The following is a 26,281-nucleotide window of genomic DNA, read 5'->3' on the forward strand; positions in this document are numbered from 1 at the left end:
TGGATAGGAGAAAGCCAGCCGTTCCGAGAACGAACACTATCCCATCAGGATAAAATCCGCCCCGGGCGGGAATCGAACCCATGATCGATGTCGACTGGAACCGTACACTGCCTCGATAACATAGATTCACCTCGTCGATCGACGGTCGTCGACTATGTGTGTGAACACAGCTTAAACGGTAGCACTATTGTATCTCTGAATTCTGTGAGCAGTAGGTAGCTCTATATGTCTGAACGGTACTGTCTAGGGACTCTAGGGCGTTACACGATTAGAATTAGTAATCGTCATCAATCACACCTACAATGCCGATTTCTCCAAACAGTGATACTTCTGCGACTGTTGCATAACTCAATATTCTTTGTTCAGGTACCTACCTCTATGTGTTTATTCTTTACTAATATTTGAACAAGAGGTACTTGAACGCTGTTAAGCCCGGTACACATGCTCTTGCTCAGACATTGCTCCCACCTTGGTCTGTCGACAGACTGTTCCGTGTGGACGCGTTATTTGCGCAAATTTCAGGTCTAAACACAGCAGAATTTTTTAATGCGCTTTTCTTGATAGATCAGCGCCTACTTCAAACCGACGAATAGGATTTAAGAAATTTTATCGAAAACGAGTTAACTACAACTTGAATTTTTTGACTCGTGTCAATTTTCCCCTGTCCGTGCGATATATGGTGACTATTCAATTAGCATTACGATAACATAGGATGCAATTCACAAAGTGCATTGCCTACTTAAAATATGCATGCATCAATACAGGGTGGTCCCTATATTGCGTACCTAGATGTGAAGACCGGAGGAGTTCATGTTATATGAACAAATGAACCTATCCTAGACTGGCCTGAACACCCTGTATGTGTAGCCAGTCTAGTTATCTTGTAAAGTTAACGCGTCTGCCTCGTAAGCGCTAGGTCGAGAGTTCGACATCCGCCCGTGGCGATCTTTATCCTAATCAGACAAGGATCGTTCTCGGAAGGGCTGGCTTTCTCCTATCTCCCTTTTCTCTTCGATTTCGGGACGATAAGATCTTCGTTATTACAGTTTTCCCTATTAAACCGAAAAAAAAAGAAAAAATAGCCAGTCTAGTTATCTTTTAAAGTTAACGCGTCTGCCTCGTAAGCGCTCAGTCGAGAGTTCGACATCCGCCCGTGGCGATCTTTATCCTAATCAGACAAGGATCGTTCTCGGAACGGCTGGCTTTCTCCTATCTCCCTTTTTTCTTCCATTTCGGGACGATAAGATCTTCGTTATTACAGTTTTCCCTATTAAACCTAAAAAAAAAAAAAAAAAAATGTGATACAAACTCGGCCAAGGAGATTGCTCCCAAACAAAGTCCACGGTCGTCGATCGACATGATCGATGTCGACTGGAACCGTACACTGGCCTCGATAACACAGATTCACCTCGTTGATCGACGGCCATCGACTGTGTGTGAACACAGCTTAAACGGTAGCACTATTGTATCTCTGAATTCTGTGAGCAGTAGGTAGCTCTATATGTCTGAACGGTACTGTCTAGGCCAGTCTAGGGCGTTACACGACTAGAATTAGTAATCGTCACCAATCACACCTACAATCCCGATTTCTCCAAACAGTGACACTTCTGCGACTGTTGCATAACTCAATATTCTTTGTTCAGGTACCTATCTCTATGTGTTTATTCTTTACTAATATTTGAACAAGAGGTACTTGAACGCTGTTCAGCCCGGTACACATGCCAAGACATTGCTCCCACCTTGGTCTGTCGACAGACTGTTCCGTGTGGACGCGTTATTTGCGCAAATTTCAGGTCTAAACACAGCAGAATTTGCGCAAAGATTGCGTACACAAGCATCTACGAGTATCTGTCAAGAGTCCAGATTGGAAGATCATCTTTCAGATGTGTCCACACATAGTCCACGATATCGATCGACATCAACTGAAACCGTACACTGCCTTGACAACATAGGTTCAAATCGTCGATCGACGGGATCGACTATGTGTGGACACAGCTTTAGAAAGACCAAGTTGGAAGTCATGTCGCAGTATCGCAGCTTATGTCCCGGGTTTTAGGACAGATTCTATTCCATTCTATTCTGTTATGAGCAAGAATATTGTATTTGGCTCTGAATATTCGTGTCTCTGGAGATTCCTTTGTTTGATCTTCGAGTTGCATAAAACTCTTTAGAAGTGAATTATGACTTAATACTTTCAATAGGTTGGTATTTGAGCTGGTGATATTTTCTACTCCAGTAAGTAAATAGAGAGATTTGCGATGGACTGAGAAGTTCCTTATCATATTCTTAATGGTCTTTTGATTCCTAATGGTGTTCTTATGACTTCTATTCTTATGGTTTTTATTCTTATGACTACTTTTATTAATGTGACTGCTCTTATGATAAATACTAGGACCTAGATTAGGACATTTATGACATGTGTTGGGTAAATGGTGTTTATCTACGCATAGTACCATAGTAGGTTGGTATGGTACTTTGCATTATAATAATACGTCCTTTTATAACTTCTAAAGATGCCAGGATGTCACAAGAGGGAGATTCATATTGATACCTAATCTTTTCTACTCCAGTACGTAAATAGGGAGGTTGCGATGGACTGAAAAGTTCCATATGGTATATTCTTAATGGTCTTTTGATTCCTAATGTTGTTCTTATGACTTCTATTCTTATGGTTTTTATTCTTATGACTATACTTTTATTAATGTGACTGCTCTTATGATAAATACTAGGACCTAGATTATGACATTTATGACATGTGTTGGTAAATGGTGTTTATCTACGCATAATACCATAGTAGGTTGGTACTTTGCATTATAATAATACGTCCTTTTATAACTTCTAAAGATGCCAGGATGTCACAAGAGGGAGATTCATATTGATACCTAATTTAGAGGCAAAGTTGCAAATGTACAGGCACACAAACAGTAACAAACCATTGGGCTGCAAAGCACAAAATTACCCAAGTGAGATAATAGACACTAAAAATAGTACTAAAATCACCCCAAACAGGTATTATACCATAGTGAGTAGGTACCCACTTTTCTGGAAAAAATAGAAATTGGTAAAGAATAGGTAGATAGGTCTCTTCACCAATTTGTGAATCTTATTTTTCTACGTCAAAGAATCCATCAATCATATATGATTAGGACACAGGGTATTATTCTAGAGGCAAAGTTGCAAATGTAGAGGCACAGAAACATTGACAAACCATTGGGCTGCACTGCACAAAATTACCCAAGTGAGATAATAGACACTAAAAATAGTACTAAAATCACCCCAAACAGGTATTTTACCATAATGAGTAGGTACCCACTTTTCTGGAAAAAATAGAAATTGGTGAAGAATAGGGAGATAGGTCTCTTCACCAATTTGTGAATCTTATTTTTCTACGTCAAAGAATCCATCAATCATATATGATTAGGACACAGGGTATTATTACCTAGCAAGAAGACTCCTAATATGTCATCATCATTTAGATGCACATTGCAATATTCACCATTTAATTATCCATTCAAATGCATAATTTATGATTCTACCGAGTGCCATTCACAATAATTTCGCCATTTTATAATAATTTCGTCATAATAATGCCTGTAGAAGACGTAGATTTGAAAGAAATCCCAGACATCCTACAGAATAATTTCGTCATAATAATGCCTGTAGAAGACGTAGATTTGAAAGAAATCCCAGACATCCTACAAACAATCATCCTAAGGCCAGCCACACACTGCACTGGCGGAAAGGTCTGTGAATGTGTGTGGCGGAGAAAGCTTCCGACTTCTAGTTCTAGACTGAAGTCGGAAGCTTTTTCCGGCACACACGTTCCAATGGTCTGACAGACCTAAATATGTCCAACAGTAGGCGAGTGAGTGGCTGGCCCAATGCAGACATCCTACAAACTATTATCAGCATCACTATCAACAATAAACCCCAAGTCATGGTAAGTATGGCCAATATCACTAATATAGGCAAGATTAATAATATGATGGTAGTTAGAGTTATTGGTATCATTATCATGATAGTCAAAGTCATCATAATCATTATTACTATAGTCAAAGTCATCATTATCATTATTATGATAGGTAAAGTCATCATTATCATTATTATGATAGTTAAAGTCATCATTATTATCATTCTAGGACTTAGCTAGACGGATAGTATTAGCAAGAGTCGTAACCATTATCAAAATGGACTGAGCATCACTAATAAAGTCGTTATTAATATGATAGATACCTATATGGTATATGTATATCTATATAGGTACATAACTTACTAATAAATATTGGGATAAAAAAAAGTACCCAATAGGTAGTAAACGCTATGAGAAAAAAAAATGGTTTGACCGATTCGGACTAGCGATGTTGCAAAAGTTGAAAGAAAAAACTATGAATTTGGCACAGTTTAACAGCTATAAGCTATGGGGTACTCGATTGATCTCGTGTTCTTAACCTTATTGCTAGATTTTTTTTTCTATAGGAGTTTTTTTTTTTACCATCAATCTATAGGTTGAACCCATGGTTTTTTTTTCTATAGGGAGGTTTTGGTATTCACTCTGAAGAGATTTTTTTTTTCAATAGGTAAGATCGCACATATTTTCTGGTACTGATATTTTCGTTAGGTATTGACCTACACATATTTAAGAGATGTGTAATCGATTATACAAGACCTCTTATAGGGGAATAGCCCCACCGCTATATTTCATTTTCAAAATGAGCCAAACTTTCCTTCTTTAGGATGTATTCTGTATTAAGGAGCGCGGAGCGCGGAGCGCGGCAGAGCTCTGCCCGAAATGGGCCCAGGAATATTTAGGACGAAAAAGTTCGACAGCGCTACTATTAAGACTAGCAGTGGTTCTCAAACTGTGCTCCACGGAGCACTGGTGCTCCGCGAAGAGCTTCCAGGTACTCCGCATAGTTTCATTTTTCTTAACGCATTTAAAAAAAAAAAAAAAAACGCACGAATATAATGGGCGAAGGCGGTCGAAACATGGACGAATGACTGGAACAGAGGACGGAAAGGGTTGATATTAGTCGTATTCTCTTAGGGATGGGAATTTCAGTGAGATTGTTTTTGTTTTTTAATCATTTATTTATATTAAAAAAAATATATTATAGGTATATCTGGTGAGAACATCACACGACTTTCCTCATAGTATTAAATTATTTTTAGCTGGATTTTGAGGGGAGGGGAGGTTAAGTATGATTCATTCCTATACATTTTTCGATATCTCTAACCGTTTAGTCAATAGAGCCGAAACCCGCCAAAAAGCGGTCAAAATAGCAGCACCTATCTTAGGCCCGGTTTCTGACAAGACGAAACTCGAGAGTTTGAGCTCACTAACCGCGGAGTCGGAGTTTGCAAAAAGTGCGTTTCTAACAATATACTTCTTCGGAATTCCGCAATTTTAGCGCTAGTGTCGTTGTTGATTTTGAACCACGCGTTTGTTCCTCGGTTAGGACCTAAACCAAATCAAAGAATCATAGTCGGTGGATAAGTTGCTTCAGAAAAGATCTTGACAAATTGTTTCACCTTGCTATGCCTTAATAGTCAGGAAGTGCAAAATGATAAGGTGCTCTAAACTCTAAGTGAATGTTCCTAAGGAGTAATTATGTTTAGCTGGATTTTGGGGGGAGGGGGTGTTAAGTATGATTCATTCCCATACATTTTTCGATATCTCTAACCGAAACCCGCCAAAAAGCGGTCAAAATAGCAGTAGCAGCACCTATCTTAACCAAATCAAAGAATCATAGTCGGTGGATAAGTTGCTTCAGAAAAGATCTTGACAAATTGTTTCACCTTGCTATTCCTTAATAGTCAGGAAGTGCAAAATGATAAGGTGCTCTAAACACTAAGTGAATGCTCCTAAGGAGTATTGAGTATTCTAAGTGAATGTGAGGCGTATTGCAATAATTGAGTATTCTTCTGTCAGGTGGTTGGCATCAGGTTTGTTAAACAAATAGCACCGCCATTATGTCCATATTACGAATATCACGATATGTACAGGGTGGCCAAATACTGACGTGAAAAATTGAAACGGTTATTTATTGGGTTAAAATGAGATTTTTTTTATCTATTAAAAGGAGTTCGCAGATACTCTCAATTTGGGCTGCTGACAAAGCTTCAATGTTTTGGACGTATACGAGAACCCCTGTATTTCAAATTGAGAACATTTGCGCACTCTTGTTCAAAAAGTGTTGATTTACCTCAAAAATTGGAATCAAGTTTCATACGTTGATTGCAAATGTCATGCGTAGCTAAATCGTTTCTTCAACTTACATAAATTGAGCCCCAATAAGGGCATAAACCGTTTACACTTTATAAATGGATTGTGCCTTAAATGTATTCCCTCACTTTTTTTGAAAACCCTGTATAATTATGCACTATACTATTGTACTCTAAGTACATGTACAGGTATTCTGTAGGCACTTGGTGTTAGACACTTTTCAAATACCAATTCCTAAGGAAATCACACACTTCCAATTGAAAAGAAGGTAATCAGAATCACAGTACAAAAGAAGGTAACCACACTACAAAAGACTCGCCACTCTGAGTATTTGTACAATAGGCTTTTCCTTCCTCAATTAAAGTGGACATTATAAGGAGTATTGAGTATTCTAAGTGAATGTGAGGCGTAATTGCAATTGGGTATTCTTCTGTCAGGTGGTTGGCATCAGGTTTGTTAAACAAATAGCACCGCCATTATGTCCATATTACGAATATCACCATATATACACTAAGGAGTATTAAGTATTCTAAGTGAATGTGAGGCGTATTGCAATTGAGTATTCTTCTGTCAGGTGGTTGGCATCAGGTTTGTTAAACAAATAGCACCGCCATTATGTCCATATTACGAATATCACCATATATACAGGGTGGCCAAATACTGACGTGAAAAATTGAAACGGTTATTTATTTGGTTAAAATGAGACTTTTTTTTAATCTATGAACAGGGGTTCGCAGGTGCTCTCAATTTGGGCTGCTGACAGAGCTTCAATGTTTTGGACGTACATGAGAACCCCTGTATTTCAAATTGAGAACATTTGCGCACTCTTATTCAAAAAGTCTTAATTTACCTCAAAAATTTGAATCTTTATGTTTCATACGTTCATCCGTAGCTAAATGGTTTCTTGAACTTAAATTGAGCGCCAATAAGGGCATAAACCGTTTACACTTTATAAACGTTTACACTTTGGATTGTGTCTTAAATGTATCCCCTCACTTTTTTGAAAACCCTGTATAATTATACACTATACTATTGTACTCTAAGTACACGTACAGGTATTCTGTAGGCACTTGGTGTTAGACACTTTTCAAATACCAATTCCTAAGGAAATCACACACTTCCAATTGAAAAGAAGGTAATCAGAATCACACTACAAAAGAAGGTAATCAGAATCACACTACAAAAGAAGGTAACCACACTACAAAAGACTCGCCACTCTGAGTATTTGTACAATAGGCTTTTCCTTCCTCAATTAAAGTGGACATTAGACATTACAATTTGGAATTTCGTCTTTAGACATTACAATGGATTCTTTTCATTCCTTAAGGTTCTGGTACTTCTGGTTCTGGCATACATTGTAGTCCTTTAAATGACACAATTAAACGCATTAAAAACGATTAACGCTACCTGTTTGGAGTTTGATATAATAATGTCTAAAGACTCTAAAGTTGATTTAAATTTGATAGACGTCTAAAGACTCTAAAATCTAATTGTGTTGATTCAAATTTGATGGCCTTCTTGGAATCAAGGTCAATTTTTTAAATGTCCATTCGAAATTTCGAACGAATTTCCGGAATGGACGATATTGAAGGGGTTGCCACAACAAGTGGCCCAAGATCAAGAGACGCCATGATTCTTCAGCCTCTAAACATCACAAAGCTACATAATTATAAAAAAAACTTCCCATTTCTCAAAAGCTATGAGTGTTGCTCTGACGTCAAAATTTTGTAAAGCCACTTACAGAAACGTCGCCTAAATTCTACAGGTGAAATCAGTCTGAAAAATTGCAACGGTTTGTGACTTGCAGTCAGCAACCTTGCATCCTAAACTGCAATCCTCGAGATGCCGTAATTATTCAACGCTTCAAGAAACACGGCTTGTGAAACCATGTCTTTGACATCAAGGAAAATGTCGCTACTGGTATTCTCAAGAATACTGAGGATTCTTATGGTTGAGCGAGTTTTCATACTACTTCCATCTGCTATGTCTGAACTGTACTATGTCTATGTAATACCGCCAGTACCTACATCCAAAACCAAAGGTCAGCCCAAACCTTGGTTAGGGCTGATTGAGAGGCTGATTAAAACGCCGACCCCGTCTGTACACGGGAAAAGGCGAAGAAAAAGAAGAAGACCACCAATATATCAATACTGTTGTGTTGACAATACTTGTACTTGTATGAAAAAACATTGTCAGTACGGTCGGTACTCTATCAATATTTTTACTGACAAGAATATTGACTGTGCGAGCGCTATTAGGCATCCTCATGGTTGAGTGAATTTTCATACTTCCATCTGTTAAGCTGTGTCCAAACATAGTCCACGGTCGTCGATCGACATGATCGATCTCGACTGGAACCGTACACTGCCTCGATAACACAGATTCACCTCGTTGATCGACGGCCATCGACTGTGTGTGAACACAGCTTAAACGGTAGCACTATGGTATCTGTGAATTCTGTGAACATATAGGTAGCTCTATATGTCTGAACAGTACTGTCTAGGGCGTTACACGACTGGAATTAGTAATCGTCACCAATCACACCTACAATGCCGATTTCTCCAAACAGTGACACTTCTGCGACTGTTGCATAACTCAATATTCTTTGTTCAGGTACCTACCTCTATGTGTTTATTCTTTACTAATATTTGAACAAGAGGTACTTGAACGCTGTTAAGCCCGGTATACACATGCCAAGACATTGCTCCCACCTTGGTCTGTCGACAGACTGTTCCGTGTGGACGCGTTATTTGCGCAAATTTCAGGTCTAAACACAGCAGAATTTGCGCAAAGATTGCGTACACAAGCATCTACGAGTATCTGTCAAGAGTCCAGATTGGAAGATCATCTTTCAGATGTGTCCAAACATAGTCCACGATATCGGTCGACATCAACTGAAACCGTACACTGCCTCAACAACATAGGTTCAAATCGTCGATTGACGGGATCGACTATGTGTGGACACAACTTTAGAAAGACCAAGTTGGAAGACATGTCGCAGTATCGCAGCTTATGTCCCGGGCTTTAGGACAGATTCTATATTCTATTCTATTTCATTCTATTCTGTTATGAGCAAGAATATTGTATTTGGCTCTGAATATTCGTGTCTCTGGAGATTCCTTTGTTTGATCTTCGAGTTGCATAAAACTCTTTAGTGAATTATGACTTAATACTTTCAATAGGTTGGTATTTGGGCTGGTGATATTTTCTACTCCAGTAAGTAAATAGGGAGGTTACTATGGACTGAAAAGTTCCATATGGTATATTCTTAATGGTCTTTTCATTCCTAATGGTGTTCTTATGACTTCTATTTCTAGGTGTTGTGGTTCTCGAGATTCTTATGGTTTTTATTCTTATGACTACTTTTATTAATGTGACTGCTCTTATGATAAATACTAGGACATTTATGACATGTGTTGGGTAAATGGTGTTTATCTACGCATAGTACCATAGTAGGTTGGTACTTTGCATTATAATAAATAATAATACGTTCTTTTATAACTTCTAAAGATGCCAGGATGTCACAAGAGGGAGAATAATATTGATACCTAATTTAGAGGCAAAGTTGCAAATGTAGAGGCACACAAACATTAACAAACCATTGGGCTGCACTGCACAAAATTACCCAAGTGAGATAATAGACACTAAAAATAGTACTAAAATCACCCCAAACAGGTATTATACCATAATAAGTAGATACCCACTTTTCTGGAAAAAATAGAAATTGGTGAAGAATAGGTAGATAGGTCTCTTCACCAATTTGTGAATCTTATTTTTCTACGTCAAAGAATCCATCAATCATATATATTATGATTAGGACACAGGGTATTATTACCTAGCAAGAAGACTCCTAATATGTCATCATTTAGATGCACATTGCAATATTCACCATTTAATTATCCATTCAAATGCATAATTTATGATTCTACCGAGTGCCATTTCACAATAATTTCGCCATTTTATAATAATTTCGTCATAATAATGCCTGTAGAAGACGTAGATTTGAAAGAAATCCCAGACATACTACAACTACAAACAATCATCCTAAGGACAGCCACACACTGCACTGGCGGAAAGGTCTGTCCGACCGCCAGAATGTGTGTGGCAGAGAAAGCTTCCGACTTCTAGTTCACACCGTCTGAAGACTGAAGTCGAAAGCTTTTTCCGGCACACACGTTCCAGTGGTATGACAGACCTAAGTTCCAGTGGTCTGACAGACCTAAATATGTCCAACAGTAGGCGAGTGAGTGGCTGGCCCAATGCAGACATCCTACAAACTATTATCAGCATCACTATCAACAATAACCCCCAAGTCATGGTAAGTATGGCCAATATCACCAATATAGGCAAGATTAGCAAGATTAATAGGATGGTAGTTAGAGTTATTGGTATCATTATCTTGATAGTCAAAGTCATCATTATCATTATTATGATAGGTAAAATCATCATAATCATTATTATGATAGGTAAAATCATCATAATCATTATTATGATAGGTAAAATCATCATAATCATTATTATGATAGTTAAAGTCATCATAATTATCATTCTAGGACTTAGCTAGACGGATAGCATTAGCAAGAGTCGTAACTATTATCAAAATGGACTGAGCATCACTAATAAAGTCGTTATTAATATGATAGATACCTATATGGTATATGTATATCTATATAGGTACATAGATATAACTATGTATAGGTACTACCTATTAGGTAGCATCAGTGATAGGGTCATTATTTCATTAGGAGACGTAAGCACCTTGCACTTAAATATACTTAAGTGAGGGGCTCTCTTCAAGAGGGGTCTGTCGGTCTGTGCATTAACGAAAACCGAATTTTGAGCAGAACAGCTTTGAAATTTTTGATTTCCATTGAAATAAGGAAAGTAATAGGTATTGGAAAGAATTCTCAAAAACTCTTCTATCTTGTTGAATAATAGAAATTTCAACATGATTCTTTTTGCAACTGATTCTAAACAATATTCCTCATTAAAGCTGATTTACTCATAAACAGAGGTACTAGGGCCTGAGTAGGGTTAAGTCCTTTTTAGATAAAAATATTCAAGTATACTTTACTGTTACTATTTATAAGTAAATAGGTACCTGTGGCTAATATTCTGAGCGCTTTTGTTTAGAGACTCCATTTACACGTCTACAACTAATTCGACCTAATCGACCGATACCAATACTTGGATGTACATTATTTGTGCCCATGTGTGTTTGTTCTTTGTTTAGAGGAAATTTCGACCAGATTATAAGTAAAAGAGAAGCAAAGCGCTAATGACTTGAAGAAGAACTTGAAGTACAATGGATGCAACATGCAACGCTAAAACTCGGACAGACTTTGCTGGATTTATGACGTTTAGATGACAAAGGATGTGTAGTTTCCTGATGATTCATCTTATAATATTCTCCAAAGAGGATTTTCTTGGTGGCCTGTGGGATACTTCAATATCCATATCTGTGTATTGATTCATTCTTTGTTTAATGGGAATTTTGTACCGGAATCTTAGAAGTAAAACGGATGTAATTGTGATTTTGTGTACAATTTTTTTTGTTAAGATTACTAAGGATGCGTAGTTGTGGTGATTCATCCTCTTAGAATGTAAGACTTGGATGCTCCAAAGAGAAAATACTTCATTGTTTATTTCTAGTAATTCTTTGTTTAGAGTTTAGCGGATCTTTTGTACAGGAATCTTAAGCTGTGTCTACACATGGTTGACGTAGGCAGTTTGGACGGTACAGTCGACATCGATCGACGGCCGGTCGACTATTTGTGGACACACCTTTAACTACATATGTATTTACCTAGATTCAACGGCAATTGTTATTACAAACCAGTTGGTATTTCAGAATTTACATCCAAATTATGTGAACGAATCCTAATTGTACTTGCCCATCACAATTTACTATGCAATACCATCAAACATACTGTAATATGCATTAGCTTGATATTGTTGATGTACTGAGTTCATAATTTTATTATGTAGTAGCATCGGGTTCAGATTGTAACTAGAATAATATTGACCATCACTCTACAGTATGTCTCGAAAGTCCTGTAAGATACCTACCTCTCCATCTTTTGAACGGCTAGGAATTTTGAATTCTGATTGACCCTCGGAACAAGAAAAGGCTTATCCATTGGTGGCGTCAAAGGACTAGGTTTGACAACCGAAAGTGGCACTTTTAGGATAAAAATTGCAATTTCTCTGGAAAAATTGTCATGGCCCAAGAAATAAATGAGAACCATAGGCCTTTTCCTAAGAACTAAGATCAATCATCAGCAGCCACAATCTAATTCAAAAACTCCTAGCTGTTCAACAGACAAAAGAGGTGTCCTAACTCCTACAGGACTTCTGGGACACACAAGACACACTGTATAGCTAATGCCCTCCGTCCATTCTTCAACTTTACATCTTTACCAGGATAAAATCCGCCCCGGGCGGGAATTGAACCCGCGGCCTAGCGCTTACAAGGCAGACGCACTACCAACTAAGCTAACTAGGCTGGCTAGGGGATCTTTTGTACAGGAATCTTAAGCTGTGTCCACACATGGTTGACGTAGGCAGTTTGGACGGTACAGTCGACATCGATCGATGGCCGGTCGACTATTTGTGGACACAGCTTTACTGGTAACTACATATGTATTTACCTAGATTCAACAGCTACTATTATTACAAACCAGTTGGTATTTCAGAATTTACATCCAAATTATGTGAACGAATCCTAATTGTACTTGCCCATCACAATTTACTATGCTAATATAGGCAACATTAGCAAGATTAATAAGATGGTAGTTAGAGTTATTGGTATCATTATCTTGATAGTCAAAGTCATCATAATCATTGTTACTATAGTCAACGTCATCATAATCATTATTATGATAGTTAAAGTCATCATTATTATCATTCTAGGACTTAGCTAGACGGATAGTATTAGCAAGAGTAGTAACCATTATCAAAATGGACTGAGCATCACTAATAAAGTCGTTGTTAATATGATAGATACCTATAATCTATATGGTATATGTACCTATATCCTATATCTATATAGGTACATAGATATAATTATGTATAGGTAGACACTACCTATTAGGTAGCATCAGTGATAGGGTCATTATTTCATTAGGAGACGCAAGCACCTTGCACTCATATATAAGTGAGGGGCTCTCTTCAAGAGGGGTCTATGCATAAACGAAAACCGAATTTTGAGTAGAACAGCTTTGAAATTTTTGATTTCCATTGAAATAAGGAAAGTAATAGGTATTGGAAAGAATTCTCAAAAAGTCTTCTATCTTGTTGAATAATAGAAATTTCAACATGATTCTTTTTGCAACTGATTCTAAACAACATTCCTCATTAAAGCTGATTTACTCATAAACAGAGGTACTAGGGCCTAAGTAGGGTTAAGTCCTTTTTAGATAAAAATATTCAAGTATACTTTACTGTTACTATTCATAAGTAAATTTTAGCCTATGGCTAATATTCTGGGCGCTTTTGTTTAGAGACTCCATTGACACGTCTACAACTAATTCGACCTAATCCACCGATATCTACCAATACTTGGATGTACATTTGTGCCCATGTGTGTTTGTTCTTTGTTTAGAGGAAATTTTGACCAGATTATAAGTAAAATAGAAGCAAAGCGCTAATGACTTGAAGAAGAACATGAAGTACAATGGATGCAACATGCAACGCTAAAACTCGGACAGACTTTGCTGGATTTATGAAGTGTTTAGGACGTTTAGATGACAAAGGATGTGTAGTTTCCTGATGATTCATCTTATAATATTCTCCAAAGAGAATCTTCTTGGTGGATTCCTGTTCCAATGTCAATTTACATGTTTTCTTTGTTTATGGAAATTTTGTGCAGGAATCTTGGAATTAAAGCGGATATAAGCGCACTAATACATTCAAGTTGTGGACGGAGCGTGATGGGTTTAATGACAAAGGATGTGTGTGTTGTTTCCTGATTATTCATCTTCATGGATGCTTCAAAGAGGATATGTCATTGTTTATTTCTAGTAATTCTTTGTTTAGGGGATCTTTTGTACAGTAATCTTGAGCTGTGTCCACACATGGTTGACGTAGGCAGTTTGGACGGTACAGTCGACATCGATCGACGGCCGGTCGACTATTTGTGGACACACCTTTACAGGTAACTATAGTTCATCCAGATCAATGTGACAGCAATGAGTCATCAACCCAAAATTAAGGAACCAATCAGATTGCAGGAAATCCTTACATTGTTGCAATTGAGGTAAAGGTCTATTTTTGATAAACTCTCTCTTCCAGAGGTAGCTCTAAGTTCAGAGGTTGGATTCCAGAACAGGTAAGGTGAATATCGCCTTACCTGACTTTTTTTCACTGTCGGAGGAAGCCCTTTTAAATATTCTCTACCATTGCACATGTGTCATGTTTGGCAACAATGCCTATTTTTTTGCTGCCACATTGATCTGGATGAACTATACATATGTATTTTACCTAGATTCGACGGCTACTGTTATTACAAACCAGTTGGTATTTCAGAATTTACATCCAAATTATGTGAACGAATCCTAGTTATACTTGCCCATCACAATTTACTATGCAATACCATCAGTCATCACACATACTGTAATATGCATTAGCTTGATATTGTTGATGTACTGAGTTCATAATTTCATTATGTAGTAGCATCGGGTTCAGATTGTAACTAGAATATTGACCATCACTCTACACACTCTACAGTATGTCTCAGAAGTCCTCACATACTGTAATATGCATTAGCTTGATATTGTTGATGTACTGAGTTCATTATTTCATTATGTAGTAGCATCGGGTTCAGATTGTAACTAGAATATTGACCATCACTCTACACACTCTACAGTATGTCTCAAAAGTCCTGTAAGATACCTACCTCTCCATCTTTTGAACGGCTAGGAATTTTGAATTCTGATTGACCCTCGGAACAAGAAAAGGCTTATCCATTGGTGGCGTCAAAGGACTAGGTTCCACAACCGAAAGTGGCACTTTTAGGAAAGGACTAGGTTTGACAACCGAAAGTGGCACTTTTAGGATAAAAATCGCAATTTCTGGTGGAAAAATCGTCATGGCTCAAGAAATAAAGGAGAATTATAGGCCTTTTCCTAAGAACTAAGATCAATCATCATCAGCCAATCTAATTCAAAAACTCCTAGCTGTTCAACAGACAAAAGGAGTGTCCTAACTCCTACAGGACTTCTGGGACACACAAGACACACTGTATAGCTAATGCCCTCCGTCCATTCTTCAACTTTACATCTTTACAATGCTTAACGAGTGTAGTCCAGGTAGTCCTAACGAGTGTAGTCCAGGTAGTCCTTCTATTGTAGGTAGGACTACTATTATCCTAATGCACCGATTGCAAAATATGCCTTCTTGGCAAACTACAGATTCTTCAGATGGCCAGCCTGAGTGGATTAGTTTTATGTAACCTTTCGGTTGGTGGGATCGTGCGATTTTATGCGTGTCTGACTAATTGATTTCGGATAGTATAAAATAGAATGTTGATGAATTTGTTGTTTTTAATTAGTGGTTTATCAGTGTTACTTCGTAATGTAATAGTGTATCACTTTGGGCGAAGAACAAAATAAAGAATTAGCGATTTGTTCATTATTTTCCCAGAATTCAAGGTTCACAAGTCAACTAGTGTCTAGAGTCAGAATGGGATGAAATCAGCTGTCGGTATTTGAGTAAAGACTGAAATGACCGAAACCTTACCAAGGTGAGGTGAAATATTTTAGGTTATTCACAAATGAATTAATTATTTATTCTGTTGCCCTCGAGAAGAAACTAGTGGATACTCTAAACCAGAGGTTCTCAAACTGGGGGGCGTGGAGACAAATCAGGGGGGGGGAGCTTTTTCTATAAACCTCCAGTTCTGAACTTACTGCGGATAACGATTGAGCACTGTGTTCAGTCCTTTCAGACCTATAGTAAATAAATACACCTACCTACCTACTTTATTATTAAAAATATGAGAATATGAAAAAATGAGAATATGCCCAAAGGGGGCGCCATGCAAAAAAGTTTGAGAACCACTGCTCTAAACAGTGGATACTCTGAATTCTGAAATTTGAACCTAACGGAAGAAAACCGTTCATCTTTCAGACATCAATAAATTTGCGGACATCCTTCATAGATTCGTAGAAGCTTAACGCACCCTTTAGGACTATTTGCTCCTACACCTAAGCCTCAGATTGGCTTTTTGTTTATGCGGACATCTCTCTGTCGTAGTTCCTTTTAAAGGAGGATCATGTAAACTCTATCTACCTTTCCTACTTCCCCGATTCTTCACTCACCTTCAGCTGTCTTATTTCTCGTGCGAGTTCAAGCATGGCTCGCACACCCAACACATTGATAGCCACAGCCAGTTGTATCTTCTCATCAAACCGTACCGTGGCTGCTCCGTGAAAGATTACGTTCACGTTTGTCCTCAACAATTCCCGGTCCGTCTCACTCAGACCAAGACCGGGAAGGGACACGTCCCCGGCCACCGCGGAAATCTTTTCCAGGAAGTGCGGCACTTCGGTTTTCAATCGCAAGAACAGCTGAAACAAAGGAGGGAAAAGTATGGTTATAGATTATATTAATTTTTCATATGAAATTTGCAAGTGCTGGGCCATGGGTTCGATTCCCCTCCGGGGCGAACTGTATCCTAACCAGATATGGTTCTTTCTCGGAATGGCTGACTTTCTCCTATCCTATCTTGCTTTTTTCTTTAATTCGGGATGATAACATCTTCGTTCTAATACAGTTCCGGAAAACAATCTTCGGAATCCAATATTTACCTACTATGTATTATTATTGAGTAGATTTTAGACATGTAACAAATGTGGTTTTTATTGCGAGAGGTGGCCACAATAATATTATGAAGATGTCATTGGCCAAATTCAAGGTGCAGTTAGTCTCTCAAGAACAAGTTAGAGGGGCTAGAGCTACCTGTTTGGAGTTTGATATAATTATGTCTAAAGAGCTAAAGACTCTAAAGTTGATAGATGTCTAAAGACTCTAAAATCTAATTGTGTTGATTCAAATTTGATGGCCTTCTTGTAATCAAGGTCAATTTTTTAAATGTCCATTCGAACGAATTTCCGGATTGGACGATATTGAAAGGGTTGCCACAACAAGTGGCCCAAGATCAAGAGACGCCATGATTCTTCAGCCTCTAAACATCACAAAGCTAAAAAAAAACTTCCCACTTCTCAAAAGCTATGAGTGTTGCTCTGAGGTCAAAATTTTGTAAAGCCACTTACAGAAACGTCGCCTAAATTCTACAGGTGAAATCAGTCTGAAAAATTGCAACGGTTTGTGACTTGAAATTTTGTAAAGCCGCTACAGAAACGCAGAGTAAATTATCCAGGTGAAATCAGTTTGGAAAATTGCAACGGTTTGTGAATTGCAGTCAGCAACCTTGCATTCTAAACTGCATCCTCGAGATGCCGTAATTATTCAACGCTTCAAGAAACACGGTTTGTGAAACCATGTCTAAACTGCATCCTCGAGATGCCGTAATTATTCAACGCTTCAAGAAACACGGTTTGTGAAACCATGTCTTTGACATCAAGGAAAATGTCGCTACTGGTATTCTCAAGAATACTGAGGATTCTTATGGTTGAGCGAGTTTTCATACTTCTTCCATCTGCTATGTCTGAACTGTACTATGTAATACCGCCAGTACATCCAAAACCAAAGGTCAGCCCAAACCTTGGTTAGGGCTGATTGAGAGGCTGACTAGAACGCCGACCCCGTCTGTACACGGGAAAAGGCGAAGAAAAAGAAGAAGACCATCAATGTATCAATACTGTTGTGTTGACAATACTTGTACTTTACCATGAAAAGATATTGTCAGTACGGTCGGTACTCTATCAATATTTGTACTGACAAGAATATTGACTGTGCGAGCGGTATTAGGCATCCTCATGGTTGAGTGAATTTTCATACTTCCATCTGTTAAGCTGTGTCCAAACATAGTCCACGGTCGTCGATCGACATGTTCCAAATAGTCCTACTATATTGTCCTAATGCACCGATTGCAAAATATGCCTTCTTGGCAAAGTACAGATTCTTCAGATGGCTAGCCTGAGTGGATTAGTTTTATGTAACCTTTCAGTTGGTGGGATCGTGCGATTTATTGCGTGTCTGACTAATTGATTTCGGATAGTATAAAATAGAATGTTGATGAATTTGTTGTTTTTAATTAGTGGTTTATCAGTGTTACTTCGTAATGTAATAGTGTATCACTTTGGGCGAAGAACAAAATAAAGACTTAGCGATTTGTTCATTATTTTCCCAGAATTCAAGGTTCAGAAGTCAACTAGTGTCGAGAGTCAGAATGGGATGAAATCAGCAGTCGGTATTTGAGTAAAGACTGAAATGACCGAAACCTTACCAAGGTGAGGTGAAATATTTTAGGTTATTCAAATGAATTAATTATTTATTCTGTTGCCCTCGAGAAGAAACTAGTGGATACTCTGAACAGTGGATACTCTAAACAGTGGATACTCTGAATTCTGAAATTTGAACTTATCGGAAGAAAACCGTTCATCTTTCAGACATCAATAAATTTGCGGACATCCTTCATAGATTCGTAGAAGCTGAACGCACCCTTTAGGACTATTTGCTCCTACATCTAAGCCTCAGATTGGGCTTTTTAGTCCGTCCTTCCTTTATTATTACAATAGTAATAAAAAGATATAAGGGACGGACTATTGTATTCGCTTCGGTGTCGTCTGTCTGTCACTCTGTTTGTTCCCATAGAAGGACTTATCCAAACCGGGTCGACCTATGCGGACATCCCTCGGTCGTAGTTCCTTTTAAAGAAGGATCATGTAAACTCTATCTACCTTTCCTACTTCCCCGATTCTTCACTCACCTTCAGCTGTCTTATCTCACGTGCGAGTTCAAGCATGGCTCGTACGCCCAACACATTGATAGCCACAGCCAGTTGTATCTTCTCATCAAACCGTACCGTGGCTGCTCCGTGAAAGATTACGTTCACGTTCGTCCTCAACAATTCCCGGTCCGTCTCGCTCAGACCGAGACCGGGAAGGGACACGTCCCCGGCCACCGCGGAAATCTTTTCCAGGAAGTGCGGCACTTCGGTTTTCAATCGCAAGAACAGCTGAAACAAAGGAGGGAAAAGTATGGTTATAGATTATATTAATTTTTCATATGAAATTTGCAAGTGCTGGGTCATGGGTTCGATTTCCCTCCGGGGCGAACTGTATCCTAACCAGATAAGGTCTTTCTCGGAATGGCTGACTTTCTCCTATCCTATCTTGCTTTTTTCTTTAATTTCGGGATGATAACATCTTCGTTGTAATACAGTTGCGGAAAACAATCTTCGGAATCCAATATTTACCTACTAGGTATATATTATTATTGAGTAGGTTTTAGACATGTAACAAATGTGGTTTTTATTTCCAGAGGTGGCCATAATAATATTATGAAGATGTCATTGGCCAAATTCAAGGTGCAGTTAGTCTCTCAAGAACAAGTTAGAGGGGCTAGAAGCTAGAAGGGCTAGTTAAAATCCCAGCGGAAAGGGTGAAACAAAGTTTGCTTTGACCTTAGTCTGTAATTGAAGAGAGTTTTGCCCTTAGCACGGAAATTTCAAGTGTTGTAAGTGTCACAAGGGAAGTGTTACAAGTTACAACATAACATGTTAGTAAATAGTAATGTTAGTAATATTCTACTGAAATATATCCTTCGGGGCCTAAAGGACAGTATCAGATAGAAAGCTACACGCATTGCACATCAACTATCAAAATAGACAGCTATTTACAACCTATGTACATATGTCTAGATGCATATGTACGTAATATACTATGTACAAAATAAATACACCTAGGCTCATACTTGGAGGTAAATAACTGAGTTAATTTCACAATATTTCAGTTAAACAATACTTAACATCCTCGAAAATTCCTTGAAGAAATTTCACCAAAGACATAAGGAGTTTATAATATGTAGTTGGCAAGTTGTTAAATCGTCAAGGTTCTGTTAAAGAACAAGGCCTCTTTTGTTTAAGAAAACCTGGACAGCTGTCAAAACTCAGTAATCATAGGGTTTTGCTGAATTGAAAGTGCTGACAAGGCGTTGGGAGGTTTTATTCAAGAAGACCCTTCTTCTAGATGACGACAATCGACTTTTGAGTACAGTACCTACCTAAATCGAATGAAACAGCTTTAAAGTTTTTTTTTTTTTCTCAACAGAGGTTTGATAGAGAAACATATAGGTAACTGCGAAGGTCTTATCATCCAGAAAGTGGAGATAGGAGAAAGCCAGCCGTTCCGAGAACAAACCGTATCTTTACATAGGATAAAATCTGCGGGAATCGAACCTACGGCCTAGCGCTTTCAAGGCGGACGCGCTACCCTCCAAGCTAACTAGGCTGGCCTTATCTTTTTAGTTGATTTCCATTGAAAAGTATTGGAAGTACTTTACAAAAACTCGTGTATCTTGATAAATAATGAAGATATCAACAAATTTCCTTCTGGAACTGATTCTGATCAATAATCTGCATGAGAAAAGCCGTTTTACCCAAAAAGGGCCTCGGCAGGGTAAGACCCTCTTTCATAAAATCCTACAATCATTAGGAATTGAAAGAAAAGTGGCCTCAATGTCTGACTAGGCGAGGTATGAATACAATAGTCCGTCCCTTATACCTTTTTGTTACTACTGTAATAATAAAGGCAGGACGGACTAAAAACTGAAGAGAAACGAGCAGACATGCTGCTATCCTTGACATTTCTGTCCATCAAAATAAAAAATAAAAATATGATACCACTGTTTTTTTTTTTTTTTTTTTTTTTTTTTTTACTCCTCAAGCAAGACCTCTTGCCAATTCCTCATTTGGAAGGACAGAGGTTTAGCAATCCATTTCATCGACTGCCCGGGGCAAGGCTTAAAGATCGGAAATCATAATGGCACCTTTGTAATGACGCCAAGGTAACACCCTTAGATTACACCATCGGATTTTAATGTTTGAGATATTGGGATATAGGTACTCTCCTGGATTACACCATAAGTTTGTGGGTTACACCATCGCATTGTGAGGAATACTCCTGAATTACACCATCAAATTCTATGAAAGTTCATCATAATGGCACCTTTGTAATGACGCCAAGGTAACACCCTTAGATTACACCATCGGATTTTAATGTATGAGATATTGGGATTTACTCTCCTGGATTACACCATAAGTTTGTGGGTTACACCATCGCATTGTGAGGAATACTCCTGAATTACACCATCAAATTCTATGAAATTCCCTATAGCCTAGATTGCACCATTATAAAAGACAGCTGAAAATACTGTTCTTCAATAAACGAGATTTCTATTTTACTTTCTATTACTACAGTATTGCAATCGGTCCAAATTTTTATGTTTCAGGCCAACTAGAAGGCCAACTAGAAGGTACCATTAAGTTACCATTTTTTTTTTTTTTTTTTTTTTTTTTTTTTTTTTTTTTTTTTTTTTATAAAAGAACTTTGGGCTTCCAAAAAATGAAAGAATTTCGAACTTCAACGTTTTTCGACTATTCACAAACTTGCACAAAAAGAGCGCCCAAATCTACCACCAATAGCCTAAAATACGGACGTCTCTCAGGGACGTCCCTCCCTGTGTCATGCAATCGTGTAATGACGCCAATCTTCAAAGTCAGAAAACCTCTACCAATATTTAGTTTTCAACTTCCACAAGCGTCTATCAAATATCAAGCGTATTTTTGCTTTTGTCCTTCCAAATCACTCATTGCTCCACTAAACCAAGTTCCCAAGTCCACCACGCTAATGACCCTCTCAGGTTCACAAGAATGTAAAATTACCCCACTGTAAATACAATACGATGGCCCTAATGATTCTGGACCTAGTGTTGTCAGGGGGGGTTTATAGGGATTCATTCGGCCCCACTTTTGACTCGGGCTAATCAAAGGGGCCTGGAATTGAAAGTTTTTCCAAAAAGTAGGTAAATTACGAGGATGAGTAGGTACCCAAGTAATTTAGCTAAAATTCCGTCTTAAATTCGTACAAGCTTAACCCGTCCTTTGGGGCTGTTTGCATCTACACCTAAGCCTCGGAGTGATCTTTTTGTGTACCTACGAATAATTTAAGTAGTATTTACCTATTTATAATTTGTATTAAAAAAAAAAAAAATGTTGAGTTAGCCCGGGTCCACTTGAGCTGTTTACGGCCCTGTTATTTGAATAGAATAGAATAGAATATTGTCCAGGGTATCAGGTAGCCCAATGTATCATTAGGTAACTTACAAGAATAAAATACTCTGGGCAGTTAGACAGTTAGACATACACTGATAGCTACCATAGACTGGTAATGGTAACTCTAGGATTAAGTTCAATATCTACTGCTTCAAGACCTTCACATTTGAAAAATGAACCATTTGAATCATTTTCACCCAGAATCCTAGATGATACCTGGTTTTTATCAGACTTGGTAACTGGTGTCTTGGTAATGGGATATGGAATGACTATCCTCATCAACTTCAGACAATAGACTTGTTAATTATCTACTGAATGCCCTTCTACCGCTCTGAATCCTGACAAATCACCAAAGTTAAGAGGTTTAAGGGGGGCGCCGGAAAAGCCAGCATCACGTGATTCCGCTGATGGTCATCAATCTGGATACTCACCAAGCGGAACGTTTCTTATCTTCAGTGATCCACATACTTCCATACTGATGTATTCAACTCAACGCGCTATCGCCGCACCGCGCCGCTCCGCTGGCTCAAAGCTAGGAGGGACATGGACTTTTGAGTGACCAAAGCATAAACTACACAGATGACACGGTGGTAAAATATGGAATAGGTAAGTATTCTCATCCACCTAATACAAATATCATCCATTGACTCCCACTAGACTGATTGATTGTCCACTCAATGTAAAACAAAATAAAGTCCACTAACTAAAGATCAATACTGAAAGAATACAAACAATACTGAAAGGATCCCTAGAAGGAAGAAGAAGAAGAGGACGAGGGAGAAAACGAACATCTTGGATGCAGAACCTGAGAAAATGGTATCAAGAAACAAACACATCCCTATATCAAATAGTTCAAGATCCAATAAGATTAGACAATTTGATCACCAACGTTCAGTAATGGACATGGTACTAGAAGAAAAAGAAGAAGAAGAACTAAAGATCAAATTTATTGCGTACATGTCGGTGTGAATACGAAGTTACCAATTTCATTGTTAAGTCTCGTCCTAATTGTTCCTGCAAAGTATTTCCTAGTTCCAAACCAAGTTGCTAGTCATACGACAACCGCCCTCGCGCACGTTATTCTCACAACAAAACAAAATTAGAAATTTTGAATTTGAAACACATGTCACATGCCGTGCTAAGGAGGTTGAAAAGTAGGGGATAGCGCAATAAGAAGTCCTTTGAAGTGAAGCCTTGTTTTTGAGAGGGGATCCTATAGGAAATAGGAAGGAAAGTAATTTAAATTTAGTAATGTAATCGGGTCAATTTTTTTAATCATATTTTATGTTGGTATTTATGACTCTTTTGCGTACTCTGGTAGGTAGAACTTTTTGGTTCTAGCTGAAAGTTTTACTTCAGTAAAAAAAGACAGAGGGAGGGAGAGTAAAAAAAATCTGGTGTGAACATCACACGACTTTCTATTACATTTGCAGAATACGTAGGTATTTGAAAAGAAATAGAAAGTAAAAAAGGTCTTTGGTTTTTGTGCACATGTGAATATTATGTTTACGTTTACATCGAACCATTAATATTAAATGCTCCATTATACGCAAGATGCTTCGAATAGGATGCAGGCTGGAAGACCACAGTTATTATAAATTTCCATTAATTAAGCTTAATTTTGCTGCCCGTATCCAGATATTCACAATACTCACATTAGGTTTCATTGGTTTTGTATTTTAGGTATGCACGTAAACTTAATAGGTAGCAAGTCTAGATAGGTACCTAAACAGTTGGTCAGAGGTACAGCCACAGACCCATCTTGGTTGCAAATTCACGTGAGTGTATTTCGGTACCTATACAATTATGCATCACCAATTACACCTCAATTACGAGCTTTGCGAAATTTAAACACATTCGTTAAGTACCTATCTTTGTAGCATTGGCCTGAGGGCTTTAAATGCAAGCTGGCAGCAAGTGGCGAGATGTTTTTTTCATTCTTTGTATACCTAACCACGTAAACTTAATAGGTAGCAAGTCTAGATATGTAGGTACCTAAACAGTTGGTCAGAGGTACAGCCACAGACCCATCTTGGTTGAAAATTCACGTGAGTGTATTTCGGTATACAATATTATGCATCACCAATTACTTACACCTCAATTACGAGCTTTGCGAAATTTAAACACATTCGTTACCTATCTTTGTAGCATTGGCCTGAGGGCTTTAAATGCAAGCTGGTCATTATGAATTCCTGTATCCTATAGTAGTTAAAAGCGATGTAAATTATTATGCAATTCCTGTAGTGGTTGAAACTGTTGAAAGCGATGTAAATTATTATGCAATTCCTGTAGCAGTTGAAACTGTTGAAAGCGATGTAAATTATTATGCAATTCCTGTAGCAGTTGAAACTCAAGTTATAGCATGGTATGTACCATTGTACCAAATTTAGTATCTGTCTATCTACATTGACATTTATTGGAAATTCGAGAACTTTTGATCATATAAGCTGGAGTATTTTTTAGCTATTTAAGTGTGGAGTCACATGTATTCAAGAACACTCCATTTGTTAAGGATCAATAGATTTATCTTGCCCTTGGCATTAATTTAATTTGAAGAAACCAGAGAAGTTGGCAGGAGACCGAGGGGCAGACCAAGGAAAGAATACTTCCAGGACATCATGGAGAGCATGGGATGCAGATCATATGGCGAGTTGAAAAACGTGGCGATGGACAGAACTTAGTTACCTATTTGCATAGCCCACCTAATTATGATTGACATTGTTATTATTAAATATGTTTATATTAGACATCCTAGGTTATAAAGTTATGAAATAGGTAACTACAAAACTTAAGTTTTGTAGTTACCTATTTCATTATTACCTTTATATGATATAATGGAACGTGTATTCATTGTATCATATAAAGGTAATAAGTTTTGTAGTTACCTATTTCATAACTTTATTGACATTGTTGTTGAAATATTGCACTTGAAATTCCTGACATAATTTTGTTGACCTTTAAAGTTTGTGCCGGGCGGGAATCGAACACAAGACAAACGTTCTACCTTCCAAGCTAACTAGGCTGACTGTCCCTGGACTGCCCCTATTATTGTAAATACAGTCGAACCTGTCCAAGTGGGACTCGTCTAAGTGGGAAACCTGGATAACGCATTAATTTAATTTGAAGAAACCATTTAACGATGAAAATTTGTCTTAAAACAATAAGTTGAAAAAAAAAAGTATAACTTAGTTACCTATTTGCATAACCCACCTATAATCATGATTGACATTGTTATTCAAGTATTGCACTTGAAATTCCTGACATAATTTTGTTGGCCTTTAAAGTTTGTGCCGGGCGGGAATCGAACACAAGACAAACGTTCTACCTTCCAAGCTAACTAGGCTGGTTGTCCCTGGACTGCCCCTATTATTGTAAATACAGTCGAACCTGTCCAAGTGGGACTCGTCTAAGTGGGAAACCTGGATAACTGGAAAAAAAAAATCGTGGCCCCTTCATGGCAACCTCTCTAAGTAGGACACTTTTTTTAACTGGGAAACCTGGATAAGTGGGAAAAAATCGTCGGTCCCTTGGATTCCCACTTAGACGAGTTCGACTGTATTATTTCTATGTCAGTAAATGTTTTTCCCACCAAAATACACACACTGATCTCAAGGCCAAGGGAAACCTAAGATCTTGACAAATGGAGAGTCCCATTCTCGAAAGTTACTTTACAAGTTTACAAATTTGAGTATGTACCTATTGCCATGTTTCAGACTTTTTTTCCTCAACTTCTTCGATGTTCGATGTTTTTATACAAAACACGGGCCTAATCTGTCAAAAGTATCCGACAGTAAATTAGCTCTTTGAAGAAAAGATACAAT

At 37.9% G+C, this 26,281-nt stretch overlaps 1 protein-coding gene across 1 annotated transcript in view; it reads right to left on the reverse strand.

The window, feature by feature from the left end:
- LOC103508395 (fatty acyl-CoA reductase wat-like) overlaps positions 1-26,281 on the reverse strand; it is a gene marked incomplete at its 3' end in the record, with an annotated part of 74,442 nt that overhangs the window by 31,150 nt on the left and 17,011 nt on the right. Inside the window, exons 2-3 of the mRNA XM_026823007.1 lie at positions 19,116-19,364; positions 4,959-4,998 (exon numbers count right to left, since the gene is read on the reverse strand). Of these exons, the coding sequence (XP_026678808.1) occupies positions 4,959-4,998; positions 19,116-19,364 (289 nt within the window). The remainder of the gene's footprint in view (positions 1-4,958; positions 4,999-19,115; positions 19,365-26,281) is intronic.

Source organism: Diaphorina citri, unplaced genomic scaffold (assembly GCF_000475195.1).
Source record: "Diaphorina citri unplaced genomic scaffold, Diaci psyllid genome assembly version 1.1 scaffold394, whole genome shotgun sequence".
Taxonomy (NCBI): domain Eukaryota; kingdom Metazoa; phylum Arthropoda; class Insecta; order Hemiptera; family Psyllidae; genus Diaphorina; species Diaphorina citri.